This window comes from Apodemus sylvaticus, chromosome 7, assembly GCF_947179515.1.
Source record: "Apodemus sylvaticus chromosome 7, mApoSyl1.1, whole genome shotgun sequence".
Classification (NCBI taxonomy): domain Eukaryota; kingdom Metazoa; phylum Chordata; class Mammalia; order Rodentia; family Muridae; genus Apodemus; species Apodemus sylvaticus.
In genome coordinates, this window is record NC_067478.1 from 111,766,062 (window position 1) to 111,791,877 (window position 25,816).

Below are 25,816 nucleotides of genomic sequence, written 5' to 3' on the forward strand. Positions count from 1 at the left end.
GGTAATGGAGGTGACGTCAGAGCTGTATTTTCATGGACTAGACCGTGTGTGAGCTTGGCAGAGCACCACTGCCACAAGCTTGTGTGTGTGTGTGTGTGTGTGTGGTCTGTTTTAATTTCTTTGCCCCTAAGGGAAGCAGTTTCCATTCTCTATATATGAGTGCTTTGAGTCTCTCGATGTTAGAGACTATCCTCCCCCCCCACCTTGTACGCTTCTACTTCCATCTGTAAAAAGTTTCACATCCAAATTGAGAGACTTCATCCTTTAAGACTTGCATCAAGGCTGGGCAGCACGCCTTTAATCCCAGTACTTGGGAGGCAGAGGCAGGTAGATTTCTGAGTTCCAGGTCAGCCTGGTCTACTGAGTTCCAGGACAGCCAGAGCTACACAGAGAAACCCTGTCTCGAAAAACCAAAAAAAAAAAAAAAAAAAAACGACACCTTTGGCAAAGCCGGAGCGAGCAGGGCTGACCTGAGGGAGCAGAGGTCCTGAATTCAAACTCCCAGTAACCACATGATGGCTCACAACCATCGGTACAGCTACAGTGTACTCATATACATTAAATAGATAGATAGATAGATAGATAGATAGATAGATAGATAGATAGATAGATAGATAGATAGATAGATAGATGAATAAATAAATAAATGAGAGTCACAGAGACAAATGAGGTTATAGAGCTGGTGATAGATCCGAGATTTTCCAGGAGGGATGGTTGGCTAGATGCAGTAACAAAAGAAGACAGCAGGTGGCAGCAGTTCGCCTTTAGTATGACAGCCATACTGACCCAAAGAACAACTCAGAAACAAAGCTAGCTTAGCAGCTGGAAGCATTTGCCACCAAACCTGGGGACCTGAGTTTTGTCCCTGGGACTGCCTCCCCCTGCAACCCTCCCCACTGGTTCATTCTTGCCTGACTATACACACACACACACACACACACACACACACTAAAAGAATGAATGTAAGTCGCTAGAGAGGTGGTTCGTTGGTTAAGAGCACTGTCTGCTCTTCCAGAGGACCTTGATTCAATTCCCAGCACCACATGGTGCCTCATGGCCATCTCCAACTCGAGTTCCAGGGGATACAGCGTCCTCTTCTGGCCTCTGCAGGCAATAATATGCATTTGGTACACAGACATCATATGTAGACAGAACCCCCAAACAAATAAAAAATATTTAATAACTTTTTTGTTTGCACATTGGTTCACATGTATGTGTGTAAGGGCGTCAGATCTCCTGGAACCGGAGTTACAGATGGTTGTGAGCTGCCATGTGGTTGCTGGAAAATGAACCTGGGTCCTCTGAAGAGCAGCCAACGCTTTTAACCTGTGAGCTGTCTCTCCAGCCCTAGATTTTTGTTTGTTTGTTTGTTTGAGCCATCTCTCCAGACACCCCCCCCCCATTGTTTGTGTTTTTTGTGGCAGGGTTTCTCAGTATAACCAACCCTGGCTGTCCTGGAAACCATTCTATAAACCAGGCTGACCTTGAACTCACAGAGATCTGCCCACCACTGCCTCTGGAGTGCTGGGATTAAAGACCTTTGCCACCACAACCAGCTTAGTTTTTTTTTTTTTTTTTCCCAATTAAAAATATTTTTAAAGCCAGGCAGTGGTGGCGCACACCTTTAATTTCAGCACTTGGGAGGCAGAGGCAGGTGGATTTCTGAGTTCGAGGCCAGCCTGGTCTACAGAGTGAGCCAGGGCTACACAGAGAAACCCTGTCTCAAAAAAAAAAAAAAGAAAGAAAGAAAGAAAGAAAGAAAGAAAGAAAGAAAGAAAGAAAATTTAAAATACTTATTATTGAGCCAGGCAGTGGTGGCGCATACCTTTAGTCCCAAACTCAGGAGGCAGAGGCAGGTAGAGCTCTGTGAGTTCAAGGTCAGCCTGGTCTATAGAGTGATTTCCAGGACAGCTAGGGCTGTAATACAGAGAAACAGTCTTGAAAAAAACCCTAAACTAGAAGTAGTCTGTGTTTGCATGTGGGTGTCCAAGAAGACCAGTGTGTCAGGACCCCTAGAGATGAAGTTACAGGAGGTTGTAATTTGGCCAATGAAGAACTGGGGAGCACTCTGGCCCTCTGTGGAGCAGAGCACACGCAGACCCCTGAGCCTTCTCTCCAGCCTCAGTGTATTATTATTAGTAGTACTGTTATCCTCTCCTCAGCTTGCAGCTTTAAAAAGGAGCAAAAAAAAAAAAAACCAGAAAAATTTGGGGAGGAGGGCTCACAACTGTCTTCTGGTCTCTGAGACCAAGGAGGCACAGATGCAGAGGCAGACAAAATGCCCAAAAGCATAAAAAATATAAACTATAACAAATGTATCCTGATCTGGCAATGGAGCCGGTTGATCTCAGCCCTGACAAGGGGCTCCTGACACTGTGAGTCCAGCTCCAGGGGCTCCAGTGCCTGCCGCTGGTCTCCATGGAAGCTGCACCCACACGAGGTACACACAGACACATACACACACAGACACACAACGTGGACTAAAGCAGTATTAGCTATCCTCGACTGTGAGACTCAGCTCGAGTGCAGGTGCAGGGCAGTTACTGAGAGGAGAGAAGCGGGCCGCTGTTTCTGGACTCTAGGAATCAGTTCCTACTCTGAAGCTTCCGTTCACGGGGTCCCCGGGACAGACCCAACAGGAGCTCCAGGCTGGTTTCCATCCCTCCTTCCCTCTCAGCCGCATCCCACACTCCTATTAATCACACCGGGCCAGTGTCTGTAGAAGAGGCACTTTATTAACCGGCTGGAATGCAATTATGTAAGCGCGGGGCTGGGCAGACAAGAGAAGGGTCGTGAGATGGCACACAAGGTGGGCACAGGAAACCTGGGGACCCCAGGCTGGGAGCCTTGTTTCCAAGATCCTGCTCTTACAGGTAGCCAAAGAAGGGGTGAGAGGAGGGTCTTCCATATGTTAGGTAAAGTGAAGAACCTGTTTACTGGCTCCCAAGAGCAAGAAGTTTGGCAAACAGATTCTTGACTTTCAAGTGAAAGAAACCAGATAGGCCTAGTTAACTTGGACTACAGACCACACCCACACCTCACCCCCTGAAACCATCCCTTGGGCAAACTTAAGTTTCTTTCCTCTTACAAAGAGAGCAGTGTGCATTACTGGCAGAGAAAGGGCTGGGGGGGGGGGGGGCGCAGGCCCTATTTTCATTCACTTTCCAACCTCAAGTTTTCCATTAGGAAGCCATCAGTCAAAGCGACTCTGTGGGCTCTAAGTACAGAGGCTTGTTTTCCACAACCACCACCACCACGCAGTCTTTCCTCGCACAGGGCCCCCCTCCCGGATGCTGTTTATCCAGAAGACTCCTCCAGTTCTGGGTCCTCACTCCTTCCTCCTGTGACCCCAGCCACCGCAGGCTGGAGGCGGGGTTACATATGAAGGCACTCTTGGTGGCCCCACCCAGCTCTGGACTCCGGTGGAAGAGAAGCAGGTAGACCCCGTAATGTCTGGCGAGGCTACAAAGGACTAAGAGTGAGACGTGTATTCGTTGGCCCTTAGGCGCGTCCGTCCAGGCTGGGGAGCTCCGAGCTGGTGCTCACTGAGCAGACTTGCCCACTCTCATCCAGGCTCCCTCTTGGCCGCAAGGGTTGCCGAAATACAAAGAAGCTTGCTGCAGCCTCCTTGGGCCACCTCCCCTCCTCAGCTTCAAGCGACTTCGCCATATTGGCACCGTCTGAGCCACTAAGGAATGGAGAGAACCATTCTGTCCCATCTTCAGGGCTGCACTGAAAACTCCCAAGTGCCCTTTGGCATAGGAAAGAGATGCTCCAAATCCCCTAGGTCCCTGGAGACGGGAACTCAGGGAGGGGTGCGGAGAGGCAGTGATGTGACGTTAGGCAAGTCTGCTGAGCTGGGGACTCTGGCCCAGCTGCACAGCGAGCACCGGATCACAGCATCACAGCGTCCTGACAGGGCTGGGAGGCAGGCGTCCTTATGACTCTGCTGCTTTCTTGTTGGTTTTGTTCAAGAGTTTCTTGAGAGTGGAAGACATGAAGTAAGGCCTCTCGGCTGAACCGTCGTTTCTCTCCAGATCCTCCACTGTGGACAGAGCCCCAAAGCAGGTGACATGAGAGGAGTCCACAGGAAGGCGTGGGGCCGGGGGCAGGGGCTGGGGCTGGGGAGCAGGGAAGGGAACAGAGGGCCGTGGAGAAGCCTCGGGGTTAGAAAGCAACACACAGTGGCAGAGGCCTGCTACCCAAGGTATTTAAGAAGCTGAAACAGAACCCCAGCCAGCCTCAAGGCCTGCTTTCACTACCTTAAGTCCAAGGCCAGCCTGGGCAACTGAGAAAGAGAAACACTGTCTCAAAATACCAAGTTAACAAGGCTAGCGGCAAAGTTCAGTGGTAGAACTTGCCCAGAATCCCCGAGGGGCTGGGGGCATGGCGGGGTAGAGCCCCTGCCGATGGCTCGGTGGGAGGATGGACTAACGGCTCACTCAGAGGATGACTGCCTAGTTTTGGAAAAGAAAGGGGTAAGGAAGGAGGACTACAGGAGCCCCACGTTTTCCCAGTCATAGAAGCACCATCACATGCACAAACCCGGTCTCCAGAGGGCCCTGGCCCGCTCGCCAGTCTCCCTCACTCTCTACTCCTCAACTTCCTCCTGCTTGCCCGCCTGCGGACTCCCCTTCAATAGGATGTCTCTCAGCTCGGGCGACATGAAGTAGGGTCGCTCCTGAGAGCCGTCATTCCTCTCAAGGTCCTCACCTGGGCCCCCCAGGAACCAGCAGGGGGTGGAAAATGGGGTGTCAGGAAAGGAGGGGGAAAGGGGAGGCAGAGGAAAACGGAAAAGAAGCCGGCAGGCGTGGGGGGAAAAGGGAGGGGAGAAAAAGACACGTGGAGACCAGAGTTAGTGCAGCCATGGACCCCGGGCCAGTTCCCAACAAAGCCAGAAATTTCAAAGCCACAGACCCAGGGCAGCGTATTCCAGCTCCACCTCGGTGCCAGGGGTGAGGAGCAGTTAGCTGGAAGCGGGGAGAGGGGCCAGGAAGGCATGCGTGGGCCTAGAAGGGGCACCTCGGGCCCGGGGCTCCGATGGCTTTGCGCTTTCATAGGAGGGAGGCATTTCCTGTCCTCTGGGGAGAAGGAAGTCAGGGCCCCTGGTGGGCTGAGATAAAGGGGTTACTCACAGAAACAGAGGAACAGCGTGTCCACGCACATGCCGTAGACGCTGAAGAAGCCGTGCGCGATCAAGTAGGAGCCAATGATCACTGTCTAATCGGGAGAAAGTATCTTGTTCCAGGTCGGCTCAGGTGAAGCACAATCCCGCCCTACCACTGTCCTCCTTAGGCTGAGAAACCTCTCCCTCTCATGAGCCAAGAGGCTGTCTGTTCTTATAGAGCTTGTGGCAATCCTCCTGCCTCATCTTTAAAACATCTTTTTACCTTTTACAAAAGATTTGTTTTTTGTTTTTTTAATATTTATTTATTTATTTATTCTATGCATATGAGTCCACTGTAGCTGTCTTCAGACACACCAGAAGAGGGCATCAAATCCTATTATAGATGGTTGTGAGCCACCATGTGGTTGCTGGGATCTGAACTCAGGGCCTCTGGAAGAGCAGTCAGTGCTCTTAACCGCTGAACCATCTCTCCAGCCCCCTATAGAAGGTTTGTGTGAGTGTGTTGCTAGCATGTTTACATGTACAGCATGTGTGTGCCTGATAACCATGAACATCAGAAGTTGCCTCGTGGGGCTGGAGTTGGGAAGGGTCATGGGCCGCCATCTGGGTCCTGGGAACTGAGCCCAGGTCCTCTGCAAGAATAACAGTGTTTCCTGCCGGGCGGTGGTGGCTGTAATCCCAGCGCTCTCGGACGCAGAGTCAGGCAGATTTCAGAGTTCGAGGTCAGCCTGGTCTACAGAGTGAGTTCCAGGACAGCCAGGGCTATACTTTAATCCCAGCACTTGGAAGACAGAGGCAGGGGGATCTCTATGAGCTCAAGACTAGCCTAGTCTACACAGAGTTCCAAAGCCAGCCAGGGCTTCATAGTGAGAACCAGTCTCAAAGAAAAAAAAAAATCAATTTCAACGTTGCTACGAATAAATCTTTTCTTGCTTTCCCTCTCATCATTTACTTTTCATTATGCGTTCGTGCGCAGGCACTGAGGGCACTCGGGGTGCCAGTAGAGGACACCAGGTCACCTGCAGCTGGAACTCTATACGGTCTAGTGTAGATGCTGGGAGCTGATCGACAAGTCCTCAGAGCGCACCGCCCGCTGCCTGCCCCGCCCCTTCTCCAGCACTGCGCCTTGGCCTCGGCCTTTGGTGGGAAGTACCCAGCTCAGGCCTCCGGCTGCTGGTGTGTGCGAAGGCCAGGTCAGTGTCTGATGGCATCGCTCTCCATCTTAGTTTAAATGCGTGTTTGCTTTAATATATATATATTACATTTTGTGGTTACGTGCACACACCACAGTACACTAGGAGGTCAGCAGAAAACTGTGGTAGTTGATTCTCTCCGCCCACCATGTGGGTCCAGAGGTGGGCATTCATGACCCCAGGCTTGGCTAGTTTCTGAGCCACCATGCTGGCCCTTCACCTTAGTTTTATTAGATAAACTGCTCAGTGATTGGCTAGAAAGCATGGCCAGTGTGTTCTGGGGGTCTTCACAGCACCAGGGGTGTACATGTGCACCACCATGGTGTGTGCATGTGTGTTGTGACATGAACTTATGATCTCCCTTGCATGAGTCACGGCACCCAGTCCAATTAGATTTGTTGGGGTTTTTTTTGTTTTTGTTTTTTTTTTTGGCTTTTTTGGTTTTTTCGAGACAGGGTTTCTCTGTATAGCCCTGGCTATCCTGGAACTCACTCTGTAGACCAGGCTGGCCTCGAACTCAGGAATCCGCCTGCCTCTGCCTCCCAGAGTGCTGGGATTACAGGCGTGCGACACCACTGCCTGGCTAGATTTGTTTTTTTAAGGTAGCCTCACACATCTCTCGGGCTGGCCTCAAACACTAAGTAGACAAGGAAGACACTGAGCACCGTATCCTCCTGCCTCTGCCTCCCAAGTGCTGGGATGACAGGCCTAAGCTACCAGGTCTGGCTTTCCACACCTCAACTAGGAGAACCCAATCCGCTCCACAATCATCCTTGCTTTTTCCAACCCCAGGGCCTTTGCACATGCTGTTGAGTTTCTAGCTCACATACCTTTTGCTTTCAACTCCAACAGCAAGTCCTCAGGTACATGCCTCCTGGAAGCAATGTCTGACTCTAGACCAACCATGCTTCACATGGTCCTAGCACTAAATATGTCCCCTTGAGGCTTTATCCAGCTGCAGATTCATGGGGCATTATGGGGCATTATGGGCATTATGGGCATTATGGGCATTATGGAGTTGGATCCCACATTCCACAGGGCCAGGTGGTACATGCCTATAATCTCAGTACTTTGGCAGCTCAAGTGCAAGGCCAGCCTGGGCTATACAGCAAGTTCCAGAACATCCTGACGTACATGAGAGTTGGTCAGTAGACAGGCACTTGCCATGCAAACCTGGGACCTGAGATTGGATCCCCGCACCCACGCAAGTGTGAGCCCAGCGCTTGAGACTGATGACGGCATCCCCAGGGCAAGGGGGCCACCTGGCCAAGCCAAAGCCAGGGAGCCCTGGGTGCAGCAGCAGACGCTACCAGGAAATAGCGAGATCCAGACCTCGGGCGTTCTGCTCTTCCCTCTGCCTGGACACTCCATACTTTTCTTTTTCTTAAGATTTTTCGAGACAGGGTTTCTCTGTGTCACCATAACTGTCCTGGACTTTCGTCAGACTAAGCCACCTGCCTGCCTCTGTTTCCCCAATGCTAGGATTAAAGGCACGAGCTGCCGCTGCCTTTTTTTTTTTTTTTTTTTTTTTTTTTTGGAGATAGGGAATTCTGTAGCCAGAACTGGCCTTGAATTTACTATGTAACTAAGGATGACCTTGAATTTCTGACTCTTCTGCCTGCTCTTCCTAGTGTTGGGATGACAGGTATGTGCTGTCAATATTATTATCATTGGCTAATATCCTGATGCATCTAAACTGCAAGACCTTTTCTGAGGTGACACAATGTGGCTACAGTCCTAGGGCTTAGGAGGAGAAAGATCAAAGGTTCTGTGTCAGTCTGGGTGTCCAACAAGGAAAAACAGGCAAAGAGGGGAGTTCTGGAGAGTTGGCTCAGCGGACAGGAGCACTGGCTGCTCTTCCAGAGGGCCTGGGGTCAACTCTCAGGACACACATGGCAGCTCAAACTATCTGTAATCCCACATCCCAGGTCCAGAGAATTTGATGCCCTCTTTTGGCCACCATGGGCATCATGCATGTATGTGGTACACAGACATACCTGCAGGCAAAACACCAATACACATAAAAACAAAAGCTAATAAATTGTAATAATAATAATTATCATCATCATTATTATTATTATTATTATTATTATTATTAAAGGCACACACCTTTAATATGAGTCTGAGGCTAGCCTGGTCTACGTAAGACTTTTGTCTCAAAATAAAAAAACAAAATCATTGAGTTTGAGGCCAGCCTGGTCTACACAGCGAGCTCTAGGACAGCCAGAGCTATGTAGACAAACCCTGTCTTAAAAACAAAAACAACAACAACAAAAAAAAAAAAAAAAACAAAAAAAAAAACAGAAAAAGAACAGGGCTGTCACAGTCCAAACCTTTAACCCCAGCACTTGGGAGGCAAAGGGAGGTGGATCTCTGTGAACTGGAGGCCAGCCTGGTCTACAGAGCAAGTTCCAGGTCAGGCAGGGGAAACCCTGTCTCGAAAAACAAACCAGGGCTGGAGAAATGGCTCAGTGGTTAAGAGCACCATCTGCTCTTCCAGAGGTCCTGAGTTCAGTTCCCAGCAACCACATGGTGGCTCACAGCCATCTGTACTGAGATCTGATGCCCTCTTCTGGTGTCTGAAGACAGCGGCAGTGTACTTACATACAATAATTAAAAAACAAACAAACAAACAAACAAAATGGGGGGAACTAAATAAATAATAACATTTATCTACAATAATAGAGTAATAATAAGACCTATTATTATTGATAATTAATTATTAGGGCTGGCAAGATGGCTTGGCGGATGAAGGCACTTTCCACCAAGCCAGATGACCTGAGTCTAATAATCCCTAATGGCTGGACAAGAGAACAATTCCCACGAGGGCCTAAGTGTCTTTGACATTCCACAAGTGCATTCACCCCACACAAACCAAATAAACAAACTGTTAATGACAGTAACTCTAGTGCCAGGAGAAGCCCCTCCATCCCCGGCCTTGTATGCAGCAGGCATTCAGTAACTATTTAGGGACCAAATGACCAGTGACTGTCCCACCCCCAACCTTCAGCAAAGGAATCTAAGCAAATCCCGAGCCTACCCCCCTCACCCCTGCTCCCACCCAGACCCTCATCTGTCCCCAAAGGTGCTCACCAGTATGGGAACCCAATAATAATTGAGAGGCGGGGCCGTATCTTGCACGATTCTGATCCGATGGGTGAAGAAGAAGAAGGCCAGGATCCCTGTGGTGGGACAGAGAGATGGCAGAGTCCCCAGGGAAGGGCTCCTCAGATTCCCTGAGCCTGGCACCAGTTTACAGGTCACTCCCAACGGGCTCCCACACGCCAGCATGGACAGGCCCGATGGCACCACTCACCCACACTACCCACAATCAGAAGTTTGCCCAACAGGAAGAGGAAGTCTGTAACTTTGTCCAGGACGGCCACCCTGTAGGGGAGAGTGAAGGGAGCTGTGTGACCATGGGTTCAGAGCCTGGGAGAGGGTGGGGGGCAGTAAGTGGAAGGCTAGAAAGGGACTAGGGCAGGAGGGGGGCTGGGAAAGGTGAGACGGGACAGGTGGGCTGGGGGTGAGGGTGTCCCCTAACCTGATGATATTTCTCATAAGCAGGAAGAAGGCGTTCCTGGCTGAGGTGCAGAAGTTGGTGCCATAGATAGCAATCTGGAGTGAAGAGGAGGAGGTTGAGATCCAGAGGATGGAGATGGGGAACCCCCAACCCAGGGCAGCGCCACAGCCCGGCCTTTCACCATGATGTAGGCATTCCGATTCAGGAATTTGATAAACTTCTCTAGGCACCAGAAGCAGCACTTGAGACAGACCATGAGGAACTTGGCAAACTTGTTCTGTGCAGCTGAAAGAGGGGAAGGTATGAGGGATGGTGTTAGGGTTTGGACTAAGCTCCACCCCACAGTGCCTGGCAATAGCCTGGTAGGCCCCGCCCCATAATTACCTAGCAACAGCCAGGTAGGCCTGGCCCACTATAAAGGGGTGCAGGCCCTCCTCCCTCATTCTCACTCTCTTAGCTTCCCTCTTGCCCCCTTCCTGCCTCTCCACGGTCATGGCCGGCCTCTGCTTTTCCACTCTCTCCCTCTCTCTGCCTCTACAAAACAGAAACTGTATGTATACCTGCAATCCAAGCACTCAGAAACAGAAGCAGGTGGGTCTCATATCAGAGTTCGAGGCCAGCTAGGACTACCCAGTAAAAAGCTGCCTCAAAACAAAACAACCTTGCTAGGCAGAGCTGCTCCTGGATCCAACCCACCCCAGACTCCCAGAACTCCAAGCAACTCAGTTGACTCTTCAGGGGGTCACACTTCATTGCTCTGGTTGTCCTAGAACTCGCTCTGTAGGCCAGGCTGGCCTCGAGCTCTCACAGATCTGCCTGACTCTGGAGTAGTGGGATTAAAGGCCTGTGCCACCATGCCAGCCTTCGGTCGGGTCTTCTACCTGCTCCTCTGCCACTTAGCTCCACCCCTTCCCAAAGGAAACCCAGCAGAGGCAAAGCTCCGGCCCCACCCCTCAAGCTAGACCCAATCAGGGGTTAAGTCCAGGCCCCTGCTGAGGCTGCAGGAAGGGCCGCACCTTTCAGGCGCTGGTCCAGGTACTCCAGCATCACTCGGATAATCTGCACGATGGCTAAAATAAGGGAGCCAAAGGCCAAGGAGCCCGTGTGGTACCTGGAATCAAAATGGTGGATCAGCAGCCCGGTCAGAAGCGGTCCCTGCATCCCTTCCCTTCCCACCCCCACACTCCTGTTTACCTGAGTGCTCGGCCGAAGGCAGAGAAGAGGGGAAAGGCAGGCATATCGTCAGGCTTTCGCATAGCCCAGTAATAGGAGGCAAAGGCTCCGGCCAGTGTCACCTGGCCTAGGGCCAGCACGAAGTTGGCTAGCCAGAAGAACATGAATGCATTGAAGATCTGCAGGCCCAGCAGGGCACGGTGGTAGGTCGACTCGCCACCATAGAAGGCAAACTGGCAGCGGGCTTTGGGACACTGGAGGCTCTCATTGGCTGTGGGGAAGGTCTGGGGGAGGGGAAGGAGCCACAGTGTCAGTTCAGAGTATGATGAGGCTAGACCAAAGACAAGTCCTAGAAGCAAAACTACCCCTTACAGAAGTCCAGAAAAAGCTGTTGGCCACCCTGGAGAGATGACTCAACAGTAAGGGGACTTAAAAATGAGGACTTGAATTTAAGTCTCCATCCTGCTCATAAAAACATGGGTGTGACCGTGCGCTAGCCTGTAGCCCTGGTGCTATAGGGAGCTGAGACAGCAGCTTAGCTTCGTATTTACTGTGAGATACACTCTGAAAGGAATAAAGCTGAAAATTATGAAGCAGGGACCTCCACAAACACATACGTGCATACATCACACACACACACACACACCCCAGAATCAAGAAAAAGTTAGAGGAACAAAAAGTGACCTCAGACAAACATCTTCAAGAGGAGGCTGCGGGGCAATCCTTACAGGGACGCCTACCTCTGGGTTGCAGGTTTTCCTCAAAAGTGGGCAGGGTGTGTCATCAACAATCTTGTACACGGCTACATTAGAGGTAGACAGGAAGCTGAAGGCTCATTAAGGAAATGGAAAGCTGGAACTGAGAACCCAAGGTGGGGGGGAATTCAGGAGTAAGGCTCACCCTTGGAGTCCTGACACTTCCCAGGCAGAGGTAGGAGACCGACTCATCTGATAAAGGCTGACGGCCTGAGGTGTACACCCAGGACTCACTCATAGAGTATACAACTCCTGCACATCGTCTTTAGACCTCTAAATACTGCCACGCCTTTACCCAATATAAAGGTAATAGAAGTTTGTAAAACAACAGCGGGGCATTTCAGGGACATCTGACGTTAGCAGTAGATACACAGAAGTGCTGGCCCAGTAGGCAATGCAGAGACACAAGAGAAAGAAGGTCACCAGTGGGTAGAGCATGGAGCACATGACATGTCCCACAGCTCTGGAAAGAAACGGAGACAGACATCAAGCTCAAATGGCCTGGGCTGAGCCCCCCAGGCACACCCCTGGCTCTCCAGGCCCCACCTGCTGGCTTCTTTGATGAGGGCTATGGCGATCAATATCCTTTTGCGCAGAAAGATGAGTAACAGGATGATGATCACTTCCAGGATGCTTAGAATGATCACTGTGGAGAAGGGTGGGCAGCCTCAGGTAACGATGCTTACAGTCCCAGAGCCCATGGTGGAAGCAGAGAATTAGTGAGAGCTTCCTGTCTGACCCCCACACAGGAGGGCCTTGTTATAGACTGCCCCTCTCAACAAGGACATATACAGTTTTTAAAAGTTAAAAGTAATAAGAAATGAAACTGATTTAAAAATAAATAACATACAATTAAATGATTGCTCTAAAAGCTGAGAGCAACCTGTTTCGGAGTCCCACTGCAATCCCCCCACGGCTTCCCATAACACAGGCATGGGGGAGGGGCGCCCCAACTCACTGAAAGCCATCCAGGTCTGCCTCAAGTGCAGGTACACGCGGAGGTCCATCTGGAAGCCAAGGTCCACCAGGGAGACATCGGAGCCTGCCTCCCCACGTAGTCTGGAGTACTCCATGTAGCAGTGGAATATGCCTGCATAGAGACACACACGCAGACAGTAACTTTCTTGTTGTTTTTGAGACAGGGCAGTGTGTAGGGAAGGTGCTGTGGAGCCCTGACTGGCCTGCAATTTAATGTATAGTCCAGGCTTGTGCTTGAAAAGTGGATGAATGAATGAATGAATGAATGGGTATGAGGATGCCCCCTGTCTAATGACAACCTGAGCCAGCCAGCTATGGAGGCACACCCCTTCAATGCCAGTACTTGGGAGGCAGAAAAAGGTGGACATCTATGTAGCCACTTCTGAGCCAGCCAGGGCTATACACTGAGACCCTGTCTAAAAAAAACAAAAACTCCTAAATCAAGTCACCTAAATTGCCAACAGCATCTCAAACCATGATTAACATGAACAACTTTTTCTTTGGTTTTTGAGACTAGGTCTTACAATGTAGCAGGATCCATTCTCAGATTATCCTCCTGACTCTGCCACCCTTGGCAGAAGATGACAGGCATGTCCCAGCATGCTAACATGTATGTTTTGGTATGTATCTGGATCCTAAGAGAAAGGTTCCTTTCAGGAAGTTTAAAAGGAAGAAAATCAGGGTAAGGGTCAGTGATGGCTCAGTGGATAAAGAGGCTCCCGCTGACAAGCTAGGAATTCAGCCTCTGGTACTCACATAGTAAAAGGAGCAAAACCACTTCTGCAATTTGTCCTCTGACCTCTACATATGCGCACATGTATTCACATACATGTGCATGCACACATACACACACACACACACACACACACACACACACACACACACACACTAAATGAACATAATCTAAAAATACCAAAGAGCTGGGTGATGATAGTACTGCATGCATTCATCCCAGCACTCGGAAGGCAGAGGCAGGTGGATGTCTGAGTTCAAGGTCAGCCTGGTCTACAGAATGAGTTCCAGGATAGCCAGGACTATATTGAGAAACTCTCTCAAACACCTGCCCAACCCCCCGCAAAAATCCACAGAAGAAGAAAACTTAACCAGAACAGGAGACACTGGTTTGCAAACCAGGCCTCTGGCCATGCAGGCTTTCCTCCTGGTATAATCATCACAGAACTACATTACCACCTTCTCATTAAGCCTCCCACCCAGAAAAGCAATTATTCCCATTAGATGGTAGAAGTACTTATGCACAGGAGGCTTAATCATGGGCCCCAGGACAAAGTTAGGATTTGAACTGTCCCCTTGGGTACACAGTGAGAAGCCTCGTCACTGGGCTGAAGAGATGGCTTCTACTGTTGATTAAAATACCAAGCTCTCAGCCCTGGGTCTCCAAGTTTTCTACAGTAGAGGGAAAGGAACTCAGGGCCTTGAATATCTAGCATTATACCACTGAGCCACAAGCCAGCCTCTCACTGGGGGGTTCTAGGAAGGGGATCTACCATTGAGCCACAGCCACAGCCCCTCACTGGGGGGCTACGGTAAGTGCCTGATGAGTTACAAGCTCAGCCCAGCAAGCTGGGTGTCATCCATCCCGTGTAGACAGCTCTGGCTGCCTCACAGTACCTACGACAGGGACATGAATCAATACATAAACACAGCAGCTAAACAGCGAAGAACATCTGCAGGCTTAGGATGACGTTTTTGAAAGCTGTCACCAGGGCACCAGACATTTGGCACTTTGCAGACCCTAAGGTCTGCAGGGAAGAGAAGAAGGAAGGGGGAGACGCACCGTAGCCCAGCACCAAGATCACCATGACAATCATCACCCAGACCATGATGCCGGCCAGGAACCGCAGCAGGACGATGAACAGGAGACTCAGGACCATGGCAATGACCAGACCTCTGGGGGATAAGACAGGAGCATGAAGGACACTATCCTTAGGTGTTAAGCCAGGGGACTGCCACCTTCCTTCCAACTCACATGACAATCCAGTACCAGGATACAGTGTAATCTTCAAATATCTGCATGGCGAGCTGCCGGGCCTCTAGAACCTTGTTGGCCTTTCTAGGGTTGGAAGAGACTCAAGTCACACCCAGAGAAGGTCAGCTCCAGTCCCACCCCAGGATGCCGGATGCCACACACTAGAGGGCTGTCTCTTACTTGGCCCCCTCCACTAGATCTGTGATGTTCTTCGTGGTGCCGTGTCCGTCCTCATAGGTCGTCTTGTTGCCCACCATGAGGACCCCCTTGCTGGCATGGATGGCTGGGAAGCATCGCTGGGCCACTGTGCGACCAGAAGGCACTGTCAGAGGGAGTCCTTGCAGATTCCCCAGTCTGCACCTCACCCATGCGGGATCCCCAATACTCACAAGGTTTGCTGGGGATGATAACCGCCGGGCACTCCCCATCTCGGAGCACCTCAATCAACCCCTGCGGAGAGAAATGCAAGAAGCGAATCACTGAGGAGGGCCCGCTCCCGTGCTCCCGTGCTCCCGTGTCCACCACCCGAGCACCGATGGAGTCTTTCTGCTCACTTTATTGTTCTGAAAACTGGGCACACAGAACTGCTTGTAATAGTCAAAGTAGGGAGAGTTGCGCGCGTTCTGAAGGGTGAGATAGCGGTCTGGACACTGCTTCACACAGATCTGGGGGACACAAAGACGGGGATATGGAATCAGGACGGAGACCCCATCCCAGACAGAGGCTCCACGTGATGCTCATGAGGAGAGCTATGGGAAACATGGAGGGGAAGAGGTGATCCCCAGCATTACCTGCGGGGTGGGACAGTGAAATTCCAGCAGGACCAGGGGGTTGGCACACTTCACGATGTTGAAGTAAAACAAGAACGGTTTGTCCCTGGGGTTGGAGGAGGGGGAATAGAGTTGGTCCAGAGTTCTTACGCAGAGACGGCTCAGGGGGTTAAGGCACTCAGCGCCAAGCCTGCCCTGGTCTGCTAAGACCCACATGGGCGGTGTTGCTCAAGTGTGCATTCGCAAATAAACTCATGCAAATAAATAAACTCACGCATTTTTTGTCCCCTTTTGCCCACAGAACTCGCCCTGGCTATCCGTGGGGTAGATCACCTTCCGAGGGTCTCCGTGGGTCCAGGCTGTGGAGAGATGCAGAGACAGATAGGCTCTGCCGCTTCTCAGCCGCAGCACCACCCTGGGTCGCAGAGGCCATGCAGCCCGCCCTGCACTTACCTATGATGCCCACAGCCACGTAGCCTATGATGGCCAGGAAGAGCAGCACACAGCAAATGACATCTGTGCATCCCCTGGGAGCAGAGCAACACCAGTACACGTGACATTATATAACCCCCTTTTTAGGAATAATCTGAAATGTGGGCCAAGAATCATGTGCTTCCTCCCCTGGTTGTTTGAGACAGGGTTTTCTCTGTGTATAGCCTTGGCTAGACTTAAATTCACTCTGTAGACCAGGCTGGCCTTGAACTTGTCTTGACTGTCTTTGCCTCCCAAGCACTAGGATTAAAGGTGTGAGTTAACATGCCTGGCCCTTTTCCCCCATTTTTTGAAAAGGGGTCTCACCACATAGCCTTGGCTGGCCCAAAACCTGCTATGTAGACCAGGCTGGCTTCAAACTCAGAGATCCATCTACCTCTGCCTCCTGAATATTGGGATTAAAGGCATGTGTCACCACGTCTGGTCTCTATTCATTTTTAAACCTTTTAATTTTCACTTACACATGTCTTAGCTGCACAGTGTGTCTATGAGCCGTGTGTGCCTAGTGTCCATGGACTCCAGAGGAGGGCATCAGGTCCCCAAAACTGCAGTGCTGGGAACTGAACCCTGAGCCATCTTGCCAGCCCCAGGTCATATGAGTTTTACTGCTACTACCTGTCCTAATTGTGTGCATGTGTGTGTGTGTGTGCATGTTTAGGTATAAGCTAAAGATGTTTTTAGGAGTTGGTTCTTTCTACCATGTAGGTTCCTGGGCTAGACCATCAGGCTTGGTAGCACTGGTTTACCCACTAAACCATTCCTCCAGCCTTAAGTTTTATTGTGTATGTGGGAGGGGGGATTCCAAATCTTAAGACTTATGTAGGAGTGTTCAATTGCAGGTGTGTGTATATGCATCACACGTGTGCCTTGCACAGAGACCACAAACTGAAGTTACAGGTAGCAGGGAGGTACTGTGTGTGTTCTGGGAACAAACCCTGGTCCTCTACAATTAGAGCAAATGCTCTTTTTTTTTTTTTTTTTTTTTTTTGGTTTATTTTTTGTTTGTATGTTTTGGTTTTTTGGTTTTTTTTTTCGAGACAGGGTTTCTCTGTGTAGCCCTGGCTGTCCTGGAACTCACTCTGTAGACCAGGCTGGCCTTGAACTCAGAAATCCACCTGCCTCTGCCTCCCAAGTGCTGGGATTAAAGGCGCGCGCCACCACCACCCGGCTAGCAAATACTCTTAACTGCTGAACCAACTCTCTGGCCCTTCATTTTTCAGTGTGTGTCTGTGTGCCTGTGTACAGTCAGAAGCCAGACAGGTCCACTGAAGATCCAGGCATTTTGAAGCCCTGGCTTGCTATGTGGAGCTGAGATCCAAACTCCAGTCCTTATGAGGGAACAAGCACATTTTTTAAAAGTTTTTTTTATTTTATGCATATGAGTCCACTGTAGCTGTCTTCAGACACACCAGAGGAGGGCATCAGGTCCCATTACTGATGGTTGTGAGCCACCATGTGGTTCCTGGGAACTGAACTCAGGACCTCTGGAAGAGCAGCCAGTGCTCTTAACCACTGAGCAACCTCTCCAGTCGTCACTGCTACACTTCTCAATCCACCGTGTGTGTGTGTGTGTGTGTGTGTGTGTGTGTGTGTGTGTGTGTGTGTGTTGTGAGTGTGTACACATGACTCTGAGGGCTCCCAGGGACTGGATGGCAGTCGTCAGGCTCTCTGGCAATGGCCTTGCTGAGCCGCCTTATCAGCCTTTACTTTTTATCTACTTGTTTAACATAGGGTCCCACATAGTCAAGGTTCCCCTCAAAGTTGCTATGTAGCCAAGTTCACCCTGAAGTCCTGATGCTCCTGTCTCTGCTCTGTGTGCTCCGGGTGCCACCCCGTCCCTGGGGAGTTTACCCAGCACTGGAGTAGGGCGCAGGGCTTCCTGCATACTGCGTAAGCACTCTATCAGCTAAACCGAATCTTCAGTCCTGGCTTTAAGAAAACAAAACCCTGGGGCTGGAGACATGACTCAGTGGTTAAGAGCACCCCCACTCTCCAGAGGTCCTAAATTCAATTCCCAGCACCCACATGGTGACTCATCTGATACCCTCATCTGGCATGCAGGTGCACTTGCAGAGCACTCATACATTCAAAAAATACGTACATAAATAAATACAATTTTTTAAAAAATCTGAGGTGCTGGAATGTTGTCTCAGGAATGAAAAACCACTTGTTGCAGGTCGGGTGTGGTGGTGCGCCCCTTTAATCTCAGCATTAAAGAGGCAAAGACAGACGGATCTCCAAGTTCAAAGCCAGCCTGGTCTACCTACATAATGAGTTCCAGGACAGCCAGGGCCTTGTAGAGAAACCTTGTAACCTTGTCTCAAATCAAAACAAAACAGTAAGATGGCTTACACCTTTAATCCCATAACTCTGGAGGCAGAAGCAGGTGGATCTCTGTGAGTTTGAGGCCAACCTGCTCAGCAAATCACGTCTAGGATAGCCAGGGCTTTGTTATACAGAGAAACCCAAACCCTGTCTCCAAAAACCAGAACCCAAACCAAACCAAACCAAACCAGCAGCTGCTGCTCTGCTCTTGTAGAGGACACAGGCTCAGGTGTCAGCACCCACAAGAGGCTCCTAACCCAGATCTGATGCCCTCTTCTGACTTCAGGGGGCAGCAGGCGTGCACATGCTGCACATACTTGTATGCAGACAAACACACATAAAATAAATAAAACAAGTCTATTTAATATTTTGAGACAGAATGTCTGAAAGTCACCCCGGAAGGCCTTGAACTTTTTTTTTTTTAAATAACTAGCCAGGGAGTGGTGACCAGCCTGGTCTATAGAGCAAGTTCCAGAATGGCCAGGGCTACACAGAGAAACCCCATCGCAAGAAACAAATATATGTATTGATCACACACACACACACACACACACACACATATAGAAAGTGGCTGAAAAGATAGCTCTCAGTTTAAAAGCACTAAGTTCGACTCCAATCATCCACCTGGAGCCCCACAACCTTCAGTAACTCCAGTCCAGTCAGACCTGAACCCCCATTCTGGCCTCCTTAGACACCAACCAGGCACGGCGCATACCACAAACATAAATGTGGGAAAACATTTCCACGGTTCCAGGGACTCTGATACTCTCTCTCATTCTCCATGTGGCACAATATACACATGCAGACAAAATATTCATACACATAAAATTAAACCTAAAAAAGAATATTGAGCAGAAGCTGGGTGTAGCAGTACACACCTTTAACCCAGTACTCTCCTTTTTCAAATAATACTTTTACTAATAATTTGAGAATTCCATACAATAGATTATGATTGTGTCAATTCCTCTTCCCTCCCTGGAACTTTTGATCCTTTTGCCTCTCAAAAGTAGCTGGAATCAGGACTAGGAAGCCACTTACCCAACTCAAAATAGTTTTGTCTATGTGTACAAGGCTTACCCTGAGGCAAGTGGGTCTGCGAGTTCTGGACTACATAGAAAGTTCCAGGACAGCCTGGGCTACATAGAGAGACCCTGTTTCAAAAACAAACAACACCCCCCAAACAAACAAACAAACAAACAGGCTGAGTGGGAAGGCCACCCAGTGGTGGAGCCTGGCCTAGTACTGAGGCAGGGGGGCGCGGGGAGCAGTGCTGACCGCTCAGCAGTTTTGGATCTTTGGGACACAAAATGATGAAAACCAACTCATGCAAGATGTCCTCTGACCACCACCCACACAGTAACAAATGCACACCACACCCACACATGCAGACCCACGCCCACATAAATAGAAGTGAAAAAGGAAAGGATCCGTTCACATGTGCACAATGCATGCCCAGTGTGTGCAAGAGGCTCAGTGCAGGCCTACTGTGTGCGAGGCTCAGTTCCATGCCAGGCTCCCCCAGGAGTCCAGGACCTTAAGGACACTTAGCTTTTACATTACTGAGCGTTGATTGCATTGGTTTATCCTGCTTTGCTGAAGAACACACCCTGTTGGGAATGCATCTCCCCATCCTTCCCCTCTTCCTCAGGAAGGAAGTGCTCTTACCTGTTGTAAATGGGCCCTTTGAAGGTGGGGTCGTATTTCTGAGGCGTCCCTGAAAAACAGGATTACGTAGGATGAGAAAAATGGCACAGCCAGCCGAAAAAGCTGGAGCCCCGGGTCCCCTAAGCCATAAGGAGCTCTGAGTCGTGTCTGCATCCTACCAACAGGGGACTACACCCGAGCTCCGAGGGGCGGGAGGGGGCGGTGACAGGTGACCAGCTGATTCATTAGCCTGCTATCACCCAAGGAAAATGCCTGAAGGGCTTACAATGCCCAGAGCAAAGAACACAAAACCCACAGTGGAAAGATTCAGGTGTTCTGGGGATGCGAGGCGGCCAGGTCCTCGGTTAGAGGAGAGTGGAAGGGTATCGAGGCAGCTGTGGGAACCACTGGGGTGATGGGAGCTAGCATGGGCCACCGCGACACCAGTGCAATTCCTTTCACCTCCCTTTTGCAACCTTCCCTGCCAGTCCACGGCCCCTGCTGCTGCCCCTGTGCCTAAGGAGAGCTCCCGTACCGTGCTTCCCGTAGTAATTCTGCGACTCCTTCCCCATTTCTGCGGTGCAGCCCCGACGGCGCCCTGACGGTCGCAGCCCTCCAGGACACAGCCGCCACCCGCTGCCGCTGCGCCAGGACGGCCCAAACCGGTCAGACAGGCCCCAGCCAAAGAACCAAGGGGAGGGACCGAGCCAGGGGGCAGGGCCGGGTGGGGCCCGCAGCTGCTCCTGCCACTCTTAGGCAGGCCAGATTTAGCCCTCCCTGCCCCCACCTTCACCCAGCCCCCACTCGGGAACCTGAGGTGGCTCTGGTCTTGTCCTCCATCCACCCACCCTCCACCTACCCACCAGGCCATGCATCCAGGGACACTTCTCGACCCTAAAGTGTTACCTCAGACTATTCCACCCCGCAGTATGGAAACTGAGGAACAGGGAGGAAAGAAAACAGCAGACCCCAAGGAAAGAAACATTTGGGCTAAAACTCAAATAAATGGCTGAAATCCTTGTGTCCCCGCCTCCCCAGAGCTAGAATTAAATTAGGCAGTTTATTTGGAGATGGGGACCGAGCCCAGCTGGTGCTTCTCACCCACAGGCAAACACTTAATGCACCAAGCTACAACTCCAACCCTTATTCTGGATTGGAAATGTGTAACAAGCTCACTCTGTAGCCCAGGCTAGCCCCGGGACTCACTATCCTCCCGACAATCCTAGCTCGTAGCTGCTCAAGTCCAACCCCTTGAAAAGTTTGGATTTATTAATTTATTTTTAGATTTATTTAGTTTATTTTATATGTATGAGTGTTTGCCTGTGTGCACATATGTTTTCTATGTGTATGCCTGGTGCCCACTGAAGTCAGAAAAGGACATCAAATTCCCTGGAAGTGGACTTTAGGCTGTGGTGAGCCACAGCACCATGGGGTTCTGGAAACCAAACCCATGTCCTTTACAGGAGCAGCTGGTGCTCTTAACCGCTGAGCCACCTCTCCAGCCCCTTATTTATTAAAACAGGGTCTTACTACCATAGCCTTGACTAGCATCTAACTCTCTAGATCCACGAGCTTTGGCCTCCATGGTGCTGGGATGAAAGGCACAGGCCAACTTGATGCATGTGTGTGTGTGTGTGTGTGTGTGTGTGTGTGTGTGCGTATGTACATATACATAATTTGCTATTTGTATGTATGAATGTATGTATGTATGTGGGTAGGTGGGGTAATTTGCACATATTTATAGGTACCCTAATAGGTCAGCCTCTCCAACCTCTCAAAACAAGAAAAGTCTGGCTTGATCAAATGTGGCATCAAGTTTGAGACCAGTCTAGGATACAGAGTGATATGGGTGTCCCAACAGCAGCTGCAGGAAGTACCGCTCCTGGCCTCAGAGATCAGGCACAGGAGGCCGGGGGAAGCAGGTGACACTAGGGTTTAGGGTTGCAAAAGTGGAAACTTCTAGTTCTTTGGAAAGTTAGTTATGTCAAATAATGTTTTGCTGGAGCACGCAGATGAAAGAACTTCTTGCTAAAGCAAACACGTGAAAGACTGTTTTCCTGAAGCAGACACAGGTGAAAGGATGTTTGGATACAGCAGACATGTGAAAAGACGCTAGATGACGGAGTACAGATATGACCCCACAGGTAGTGGGAGACTGAGCATTGGTTTGGTTGCTCTACCTTGACAGTTTTTGCTAACAACACGACACACATGCATGGGTTTGTCTTACATAACGTTGTTGAGCTCAACTTGTGGTAACGCCACCAATGAGAGAAACTCACCAAAAAAACATTGGTTCCTTCAAAAGCTCACCACTTGCGAGGTGTTTGCCTGCTTAGAGGACTGGACTGCGGATGCTGAGTTGTATTTGGTGTTTGCTACAGGACTGAACTGCTGCCAAAGAAGATCAAACCTGCCCTAAAGAACTACTGCTGAACAGGTCCACTTCCCCCATGTCCTAATAACTTCTCTCTTACACTACCTTTGCTGGGTGGTAGGCTAGAGAAGAGCTTGAACCCTTATTAAAAGGAAGTTGAAAAAGATGTTTTGCTTACAGTCAGTGTTCAGTCAGTGTTCGGGTCTGCAGCAGGTGTCAGTGTGGGGCATACAGCTGGGGCAACGCATGCAACTGGCACAGAGGTATACACACACACATTTAAGTATACTGTACATTTCCATGAGGATATTTAATCCACCAGGAAGTATACGGAAGAAACAGGCATGCAGTTGGTGTGATGTGATCACCATCATAGGTGTACACACAAGGACATGTAATGTGCTTATGGTGATGGTGAGAATAACTGTGCCCTCATCACTACTACACACACTCAAACCAACCCCCAAACCAACCCCTAAACCACCCTGGGGCATGGCTCAGAGGTAGAACCCTACCTTAGAATTCCCTAGTGAAGGACAGGGGTGGGATGACTCAGTGGTAGAATCCCCGGTGAGGGCCTGGGGGCACGACTCAGTGGTCCAGCTTTCTGCCTAACCTGGGAAAGCACTGAGCACTTTCACACACTAACACCTCTACAGCAGCCACCTCCCAGGCTGGCGCACCCAGCCAGGCTCTGCTCTCTAATCAGTTGTCCTTAGAAAAGGGCTGCCTCCCCTCCTCTGGCTCGCTGTAAGGAAGCCTCAGGTGACCCCTAAGCCACAGGCTTCAACAAACAGGCGGGGCACAAAAGCTTCAAGTCCTGCCTGAGGCTGACCAGAACTCCCAAAGAAACTCCCTGATTCCCGAAGCCCCTAGCGGCCCTCACGCCAGCTGGCCACACCTCACCTAGATTTAGCAGTGAACAGAGTAGACTTGGTCCCAGGCGACAAGCTGCTTCTGTTCTCAGCTAGACAGCTCCTTGACGACAGTCAAACCAATGATCGCCCCTACCACCACATCCTCAATGACAGCCCTCTAGAGGCTCCTCACCAAGACCCGCCACTCTTCAGAGGCCTCAAGTTCACCTCGTATCCAGACCTCTGCCTCTCAACTAGAACCAGCAGGGTGATGACTGCTCCTTCCCTGCAGGGCTCAGGTCAGAGTTGCTTCAAATCCAGTTCCTTTGAGATAGAGCGCTAAGCAGCTTGATTTCTGTAAAGCCTTAGGTTCAGTCCAATTACCAGCAAACTCTTCCCCCTAAATGCCAGGCTTGGGTGCCTACAACGGCCACCCATGCATGGCCTGAGAAGCTGAGGCAGGAGGACTGCCTTGACTTGAGGCCACCCTAAGTTACATAGCTTAAACCCTGACTGAAAAAAAAAATTAAACACTTGGGGTTGGAGAGATGGCTCAGTGGTCAAGAGCACTTGCTGTTCTGGCAGAGGGTGGGAATTCAGTTCCCGGACCCACGCGGCAGATGCAACTCCAGTGCCAGGAGATAAGACACCCTCTTCCTACCTGTAAGGGGACCGTGCAGGAATATGATGAACATATATGCAGGCACTCACACATGCACATAACAGTAAATACTTTAAATTTTTCATGTGTGTATATATGTATGTATGTATGTATGTATGTATTTATTTATTGGGGTGCCGTGTTCAAAGTTAGGTTTTTCTGTGTAGCCCTGGCTATCCTGGAACTCAGAGATTTGTTTGTCTCTGCCTCCCAAGTTCTGGAATTAAAGGCATGCACCACCTCGGCCTGGCTGTGTTTTAAACATTTAAAAGAAAAAAAAGAAAAAAAGCTAGCCCCATGTCCCACACTTGTAACCCAGCATTAAGAAGATGCCCTTGGGACGATTAGGAGTACAGAGCCAGCCTTAGTCACACAGTAAACTGAGGCCCACTACATAGTAACAGAAGGTGAGCCTCAGCAACAAATTTTCAGTCCACAGATAAAGCAAGTCTTTGAGTCAGTATACCTGATATGTAAGTGAAAGACAATAAATTTAACTGTTGTTGCCCTGACTCAGAGGCAACACATCCCTGGAGAACTAATCATGCTAACAGATAAAACCTCAAACTATTAGAAGCATAAAGGAACTGCAGGAACTGTGTCTCTGATAGAAGGCTGAGAGGGGCCGCAAGACCAGGGAGTACGGGATAGAGAGATGGCTCAGCGGTTAAGAGCACTGACTGTTCTTCCAGAGGTTCTGAGTTCAAATCCCAGCAACCACATGGGGGCTCACAGCCATCTGTAATGAAATCTGATGCTCGATGGGCGGTGGAGGCGCAAGTCTTTAATCCCAGCACTCACTTGGGAGGCAGAGGCAGGCAGATTTCTGAGTTCGAGGCCAGCCTGAGTTCCAGGACAGCCAGGACTACACAGAGAAACCCTGTCTCGAAAAACAATAAAAAAAAATAAAATAAAATAAAAAAAGAGAAAGAAATCTGATGCTCTTTTCTGGTTTGTCTCAAGACAGCATCAGTGTACTCAAATAAATAAATAAATATCTTTTTTTGTTGTTGTTGTTGCTGTTTTTCTTTCGAGACAGGGTTTCTCTGAACTCTTTAGACCATGCTAATATTAATTTAGCCATATTTAATCCCAAGTGCTGGGATTAAAGGCAGGCGCCACCACGCCTGGCTTAAATAAATATCTTTAAAAAACCAGGGAGTATTAGATGCTTCTAGTGTCAGCTGGGATCCCTGGCCCAGGGGACAGTCACAAGAAGACAGGTCCTGTTTCAACCCTCTTTACCTGGAGAACTCATCCCTGCCTGGTCTCCTACGCTGTCCGCCCCCAGGTTAGGAGCCACGGAGAGTGACTGAGCAATAGCATAGACCAGTTGAGGAAAGGAAATGTCCGTGTTGTCTAGCAGCTGACAGCTCTCTCAGTTATAGAAACATAGAGCTTGGATTAACCTTCAGACAGAATTTAGATTGCAGGGGTGTGTGTGCAGGGGTGTGAAATGGCTCAGAAGATACAGATACTTGCTGCAGAGGCGGATGACCTGAGTTCCATCTCCAGGCCATACATATTGAAGACAAAGGACTGACTTCTGAAAGTTAACCTCTGACCTCTGACCTCTGACCTCCGTGTGCATGCCAGGAAGTGAGTGCGCCTGCCTGCAGACTCCGCACACATAATAAACGTAATTTTACTTAAATGTAGAGAAGGCAGCAGGATGGGCTTGGCTGACTCCAGCCTGGCACTGAAGCCTCAGTGCCTGAGGAAACGCGGAGAACATTCCTGGCACAGTAGGATGGGTTCCAGTAACCCTCACTGGGCTCAGCTGCTAGGGGATGAGAGGGGGAAGCCTGCAAAAGCTTCTGATCATGGAGGCTGGTTCAGCGCTGCAGGATGGGAGACTAGGCCTTTGCAACCACAAAATCAGACAGTGTGAACAGAAGGCTGACTGCGAGAGTGGGGAGAGGAAGTGGCTAAAACCCCCGTCTCGGAGGCATG

General features: G+C 50.0%; 1 protein-coding gene across 2 annotated transcripts in view; it reads right to left on the reverse strand.

Moving 5' to 3' along the window:
• Window positions 1-2,715: 2,715 nt before the first annotated feature.
• Window positions 2,716-25,816, reverse strand: part of Slc44a2 (solute carrier family 44 member 2) — a 35,105-nt gene continuing 12,004 nt past the window's right edge. Inside the window, exons 2-23 of one of the 2 annotated variants that reach the window (XM_052188924.1) lie at window positions 19,990-20,038; window positions 15,961-16,034; window positions 15,782-15,866; window positions 15,529-15,613; window positions 15,292-15,402; window positions 15,127-15,187; window positions 14,918-15,041; window positions 14,738-14,821; window positions 14,546-14,658; window positions 12,731-12,862; window positions 12,319-12,418; window positions 12,143-12,235; window positions 11,758-11,842; window positions 11,039-11,301; window positions 10,861-10,955; window positions 10,026-10,129; window positions 9,866-9,939; window positions 9,638-9,708; window positions 9,415-9,503; window positions 5,136-5,220; window positions 4,546-4,713; window positions 3,991-4,045 (exon numbers count right to left, since the gene is read on the reverse strand). In XM_052188924.1, the coding sequence (XP_052044884.1) occupies window positions 4,592-4,713; window positions 5,136-5,220; window positions 9,415-9,503; window positions 9,638-9,708; window positions 9,866-9,939; window positions 10,026-10,129; window positions 10,861-10,955; window positions 11,039-11,301; window positions 11,758-11,842; window positions 12,143-12,235; window positions 12,319-12,418; window positions 12,731-12,862; window positions 14,546-14,658; window positions 14,738-14,821; window positions 14,918-15,041; window positions 15,127-15,187; window positions 15,292-15,402; window positions 15,529-15,613; window positions 15,782-15,866; window positions 15,961-16,034; window positions 19,990-20,038 (2,099 nt within the window). In that variant the 3' untranslated portion in view covers window positions 3,991-4,045; window positions 4,546-4,591. Of the gene's footprint in view, window positions 4,046-4,545; window positions 4,714-5,135; window positions 5,221-9,414; window positions 9,504-9,637; window positions 9,709-9,865; window positions 9,940-10,025; window positions 10,130-10,860; window positions 10,956-11,038; window positions 11,302-11,757; window positions 11,843-12,142; window positions 12,236-12,318; window positions 12,419-12,730; window positions 12,863-14,545; window positions 14,659-14,737; window positions 14,822-14,917; window positions 15,042-15,126; window positions 15,188-15,291; window positions 15,403-15,528; window positions 15,614-15,781; window positions 15,867-15,960; window positions 16,035-19,989; window positions 20,039-25,816 lie in introns of both variants that reach the window. The other variant, XM_052188925.1, reaches the window with a different exon arrangement.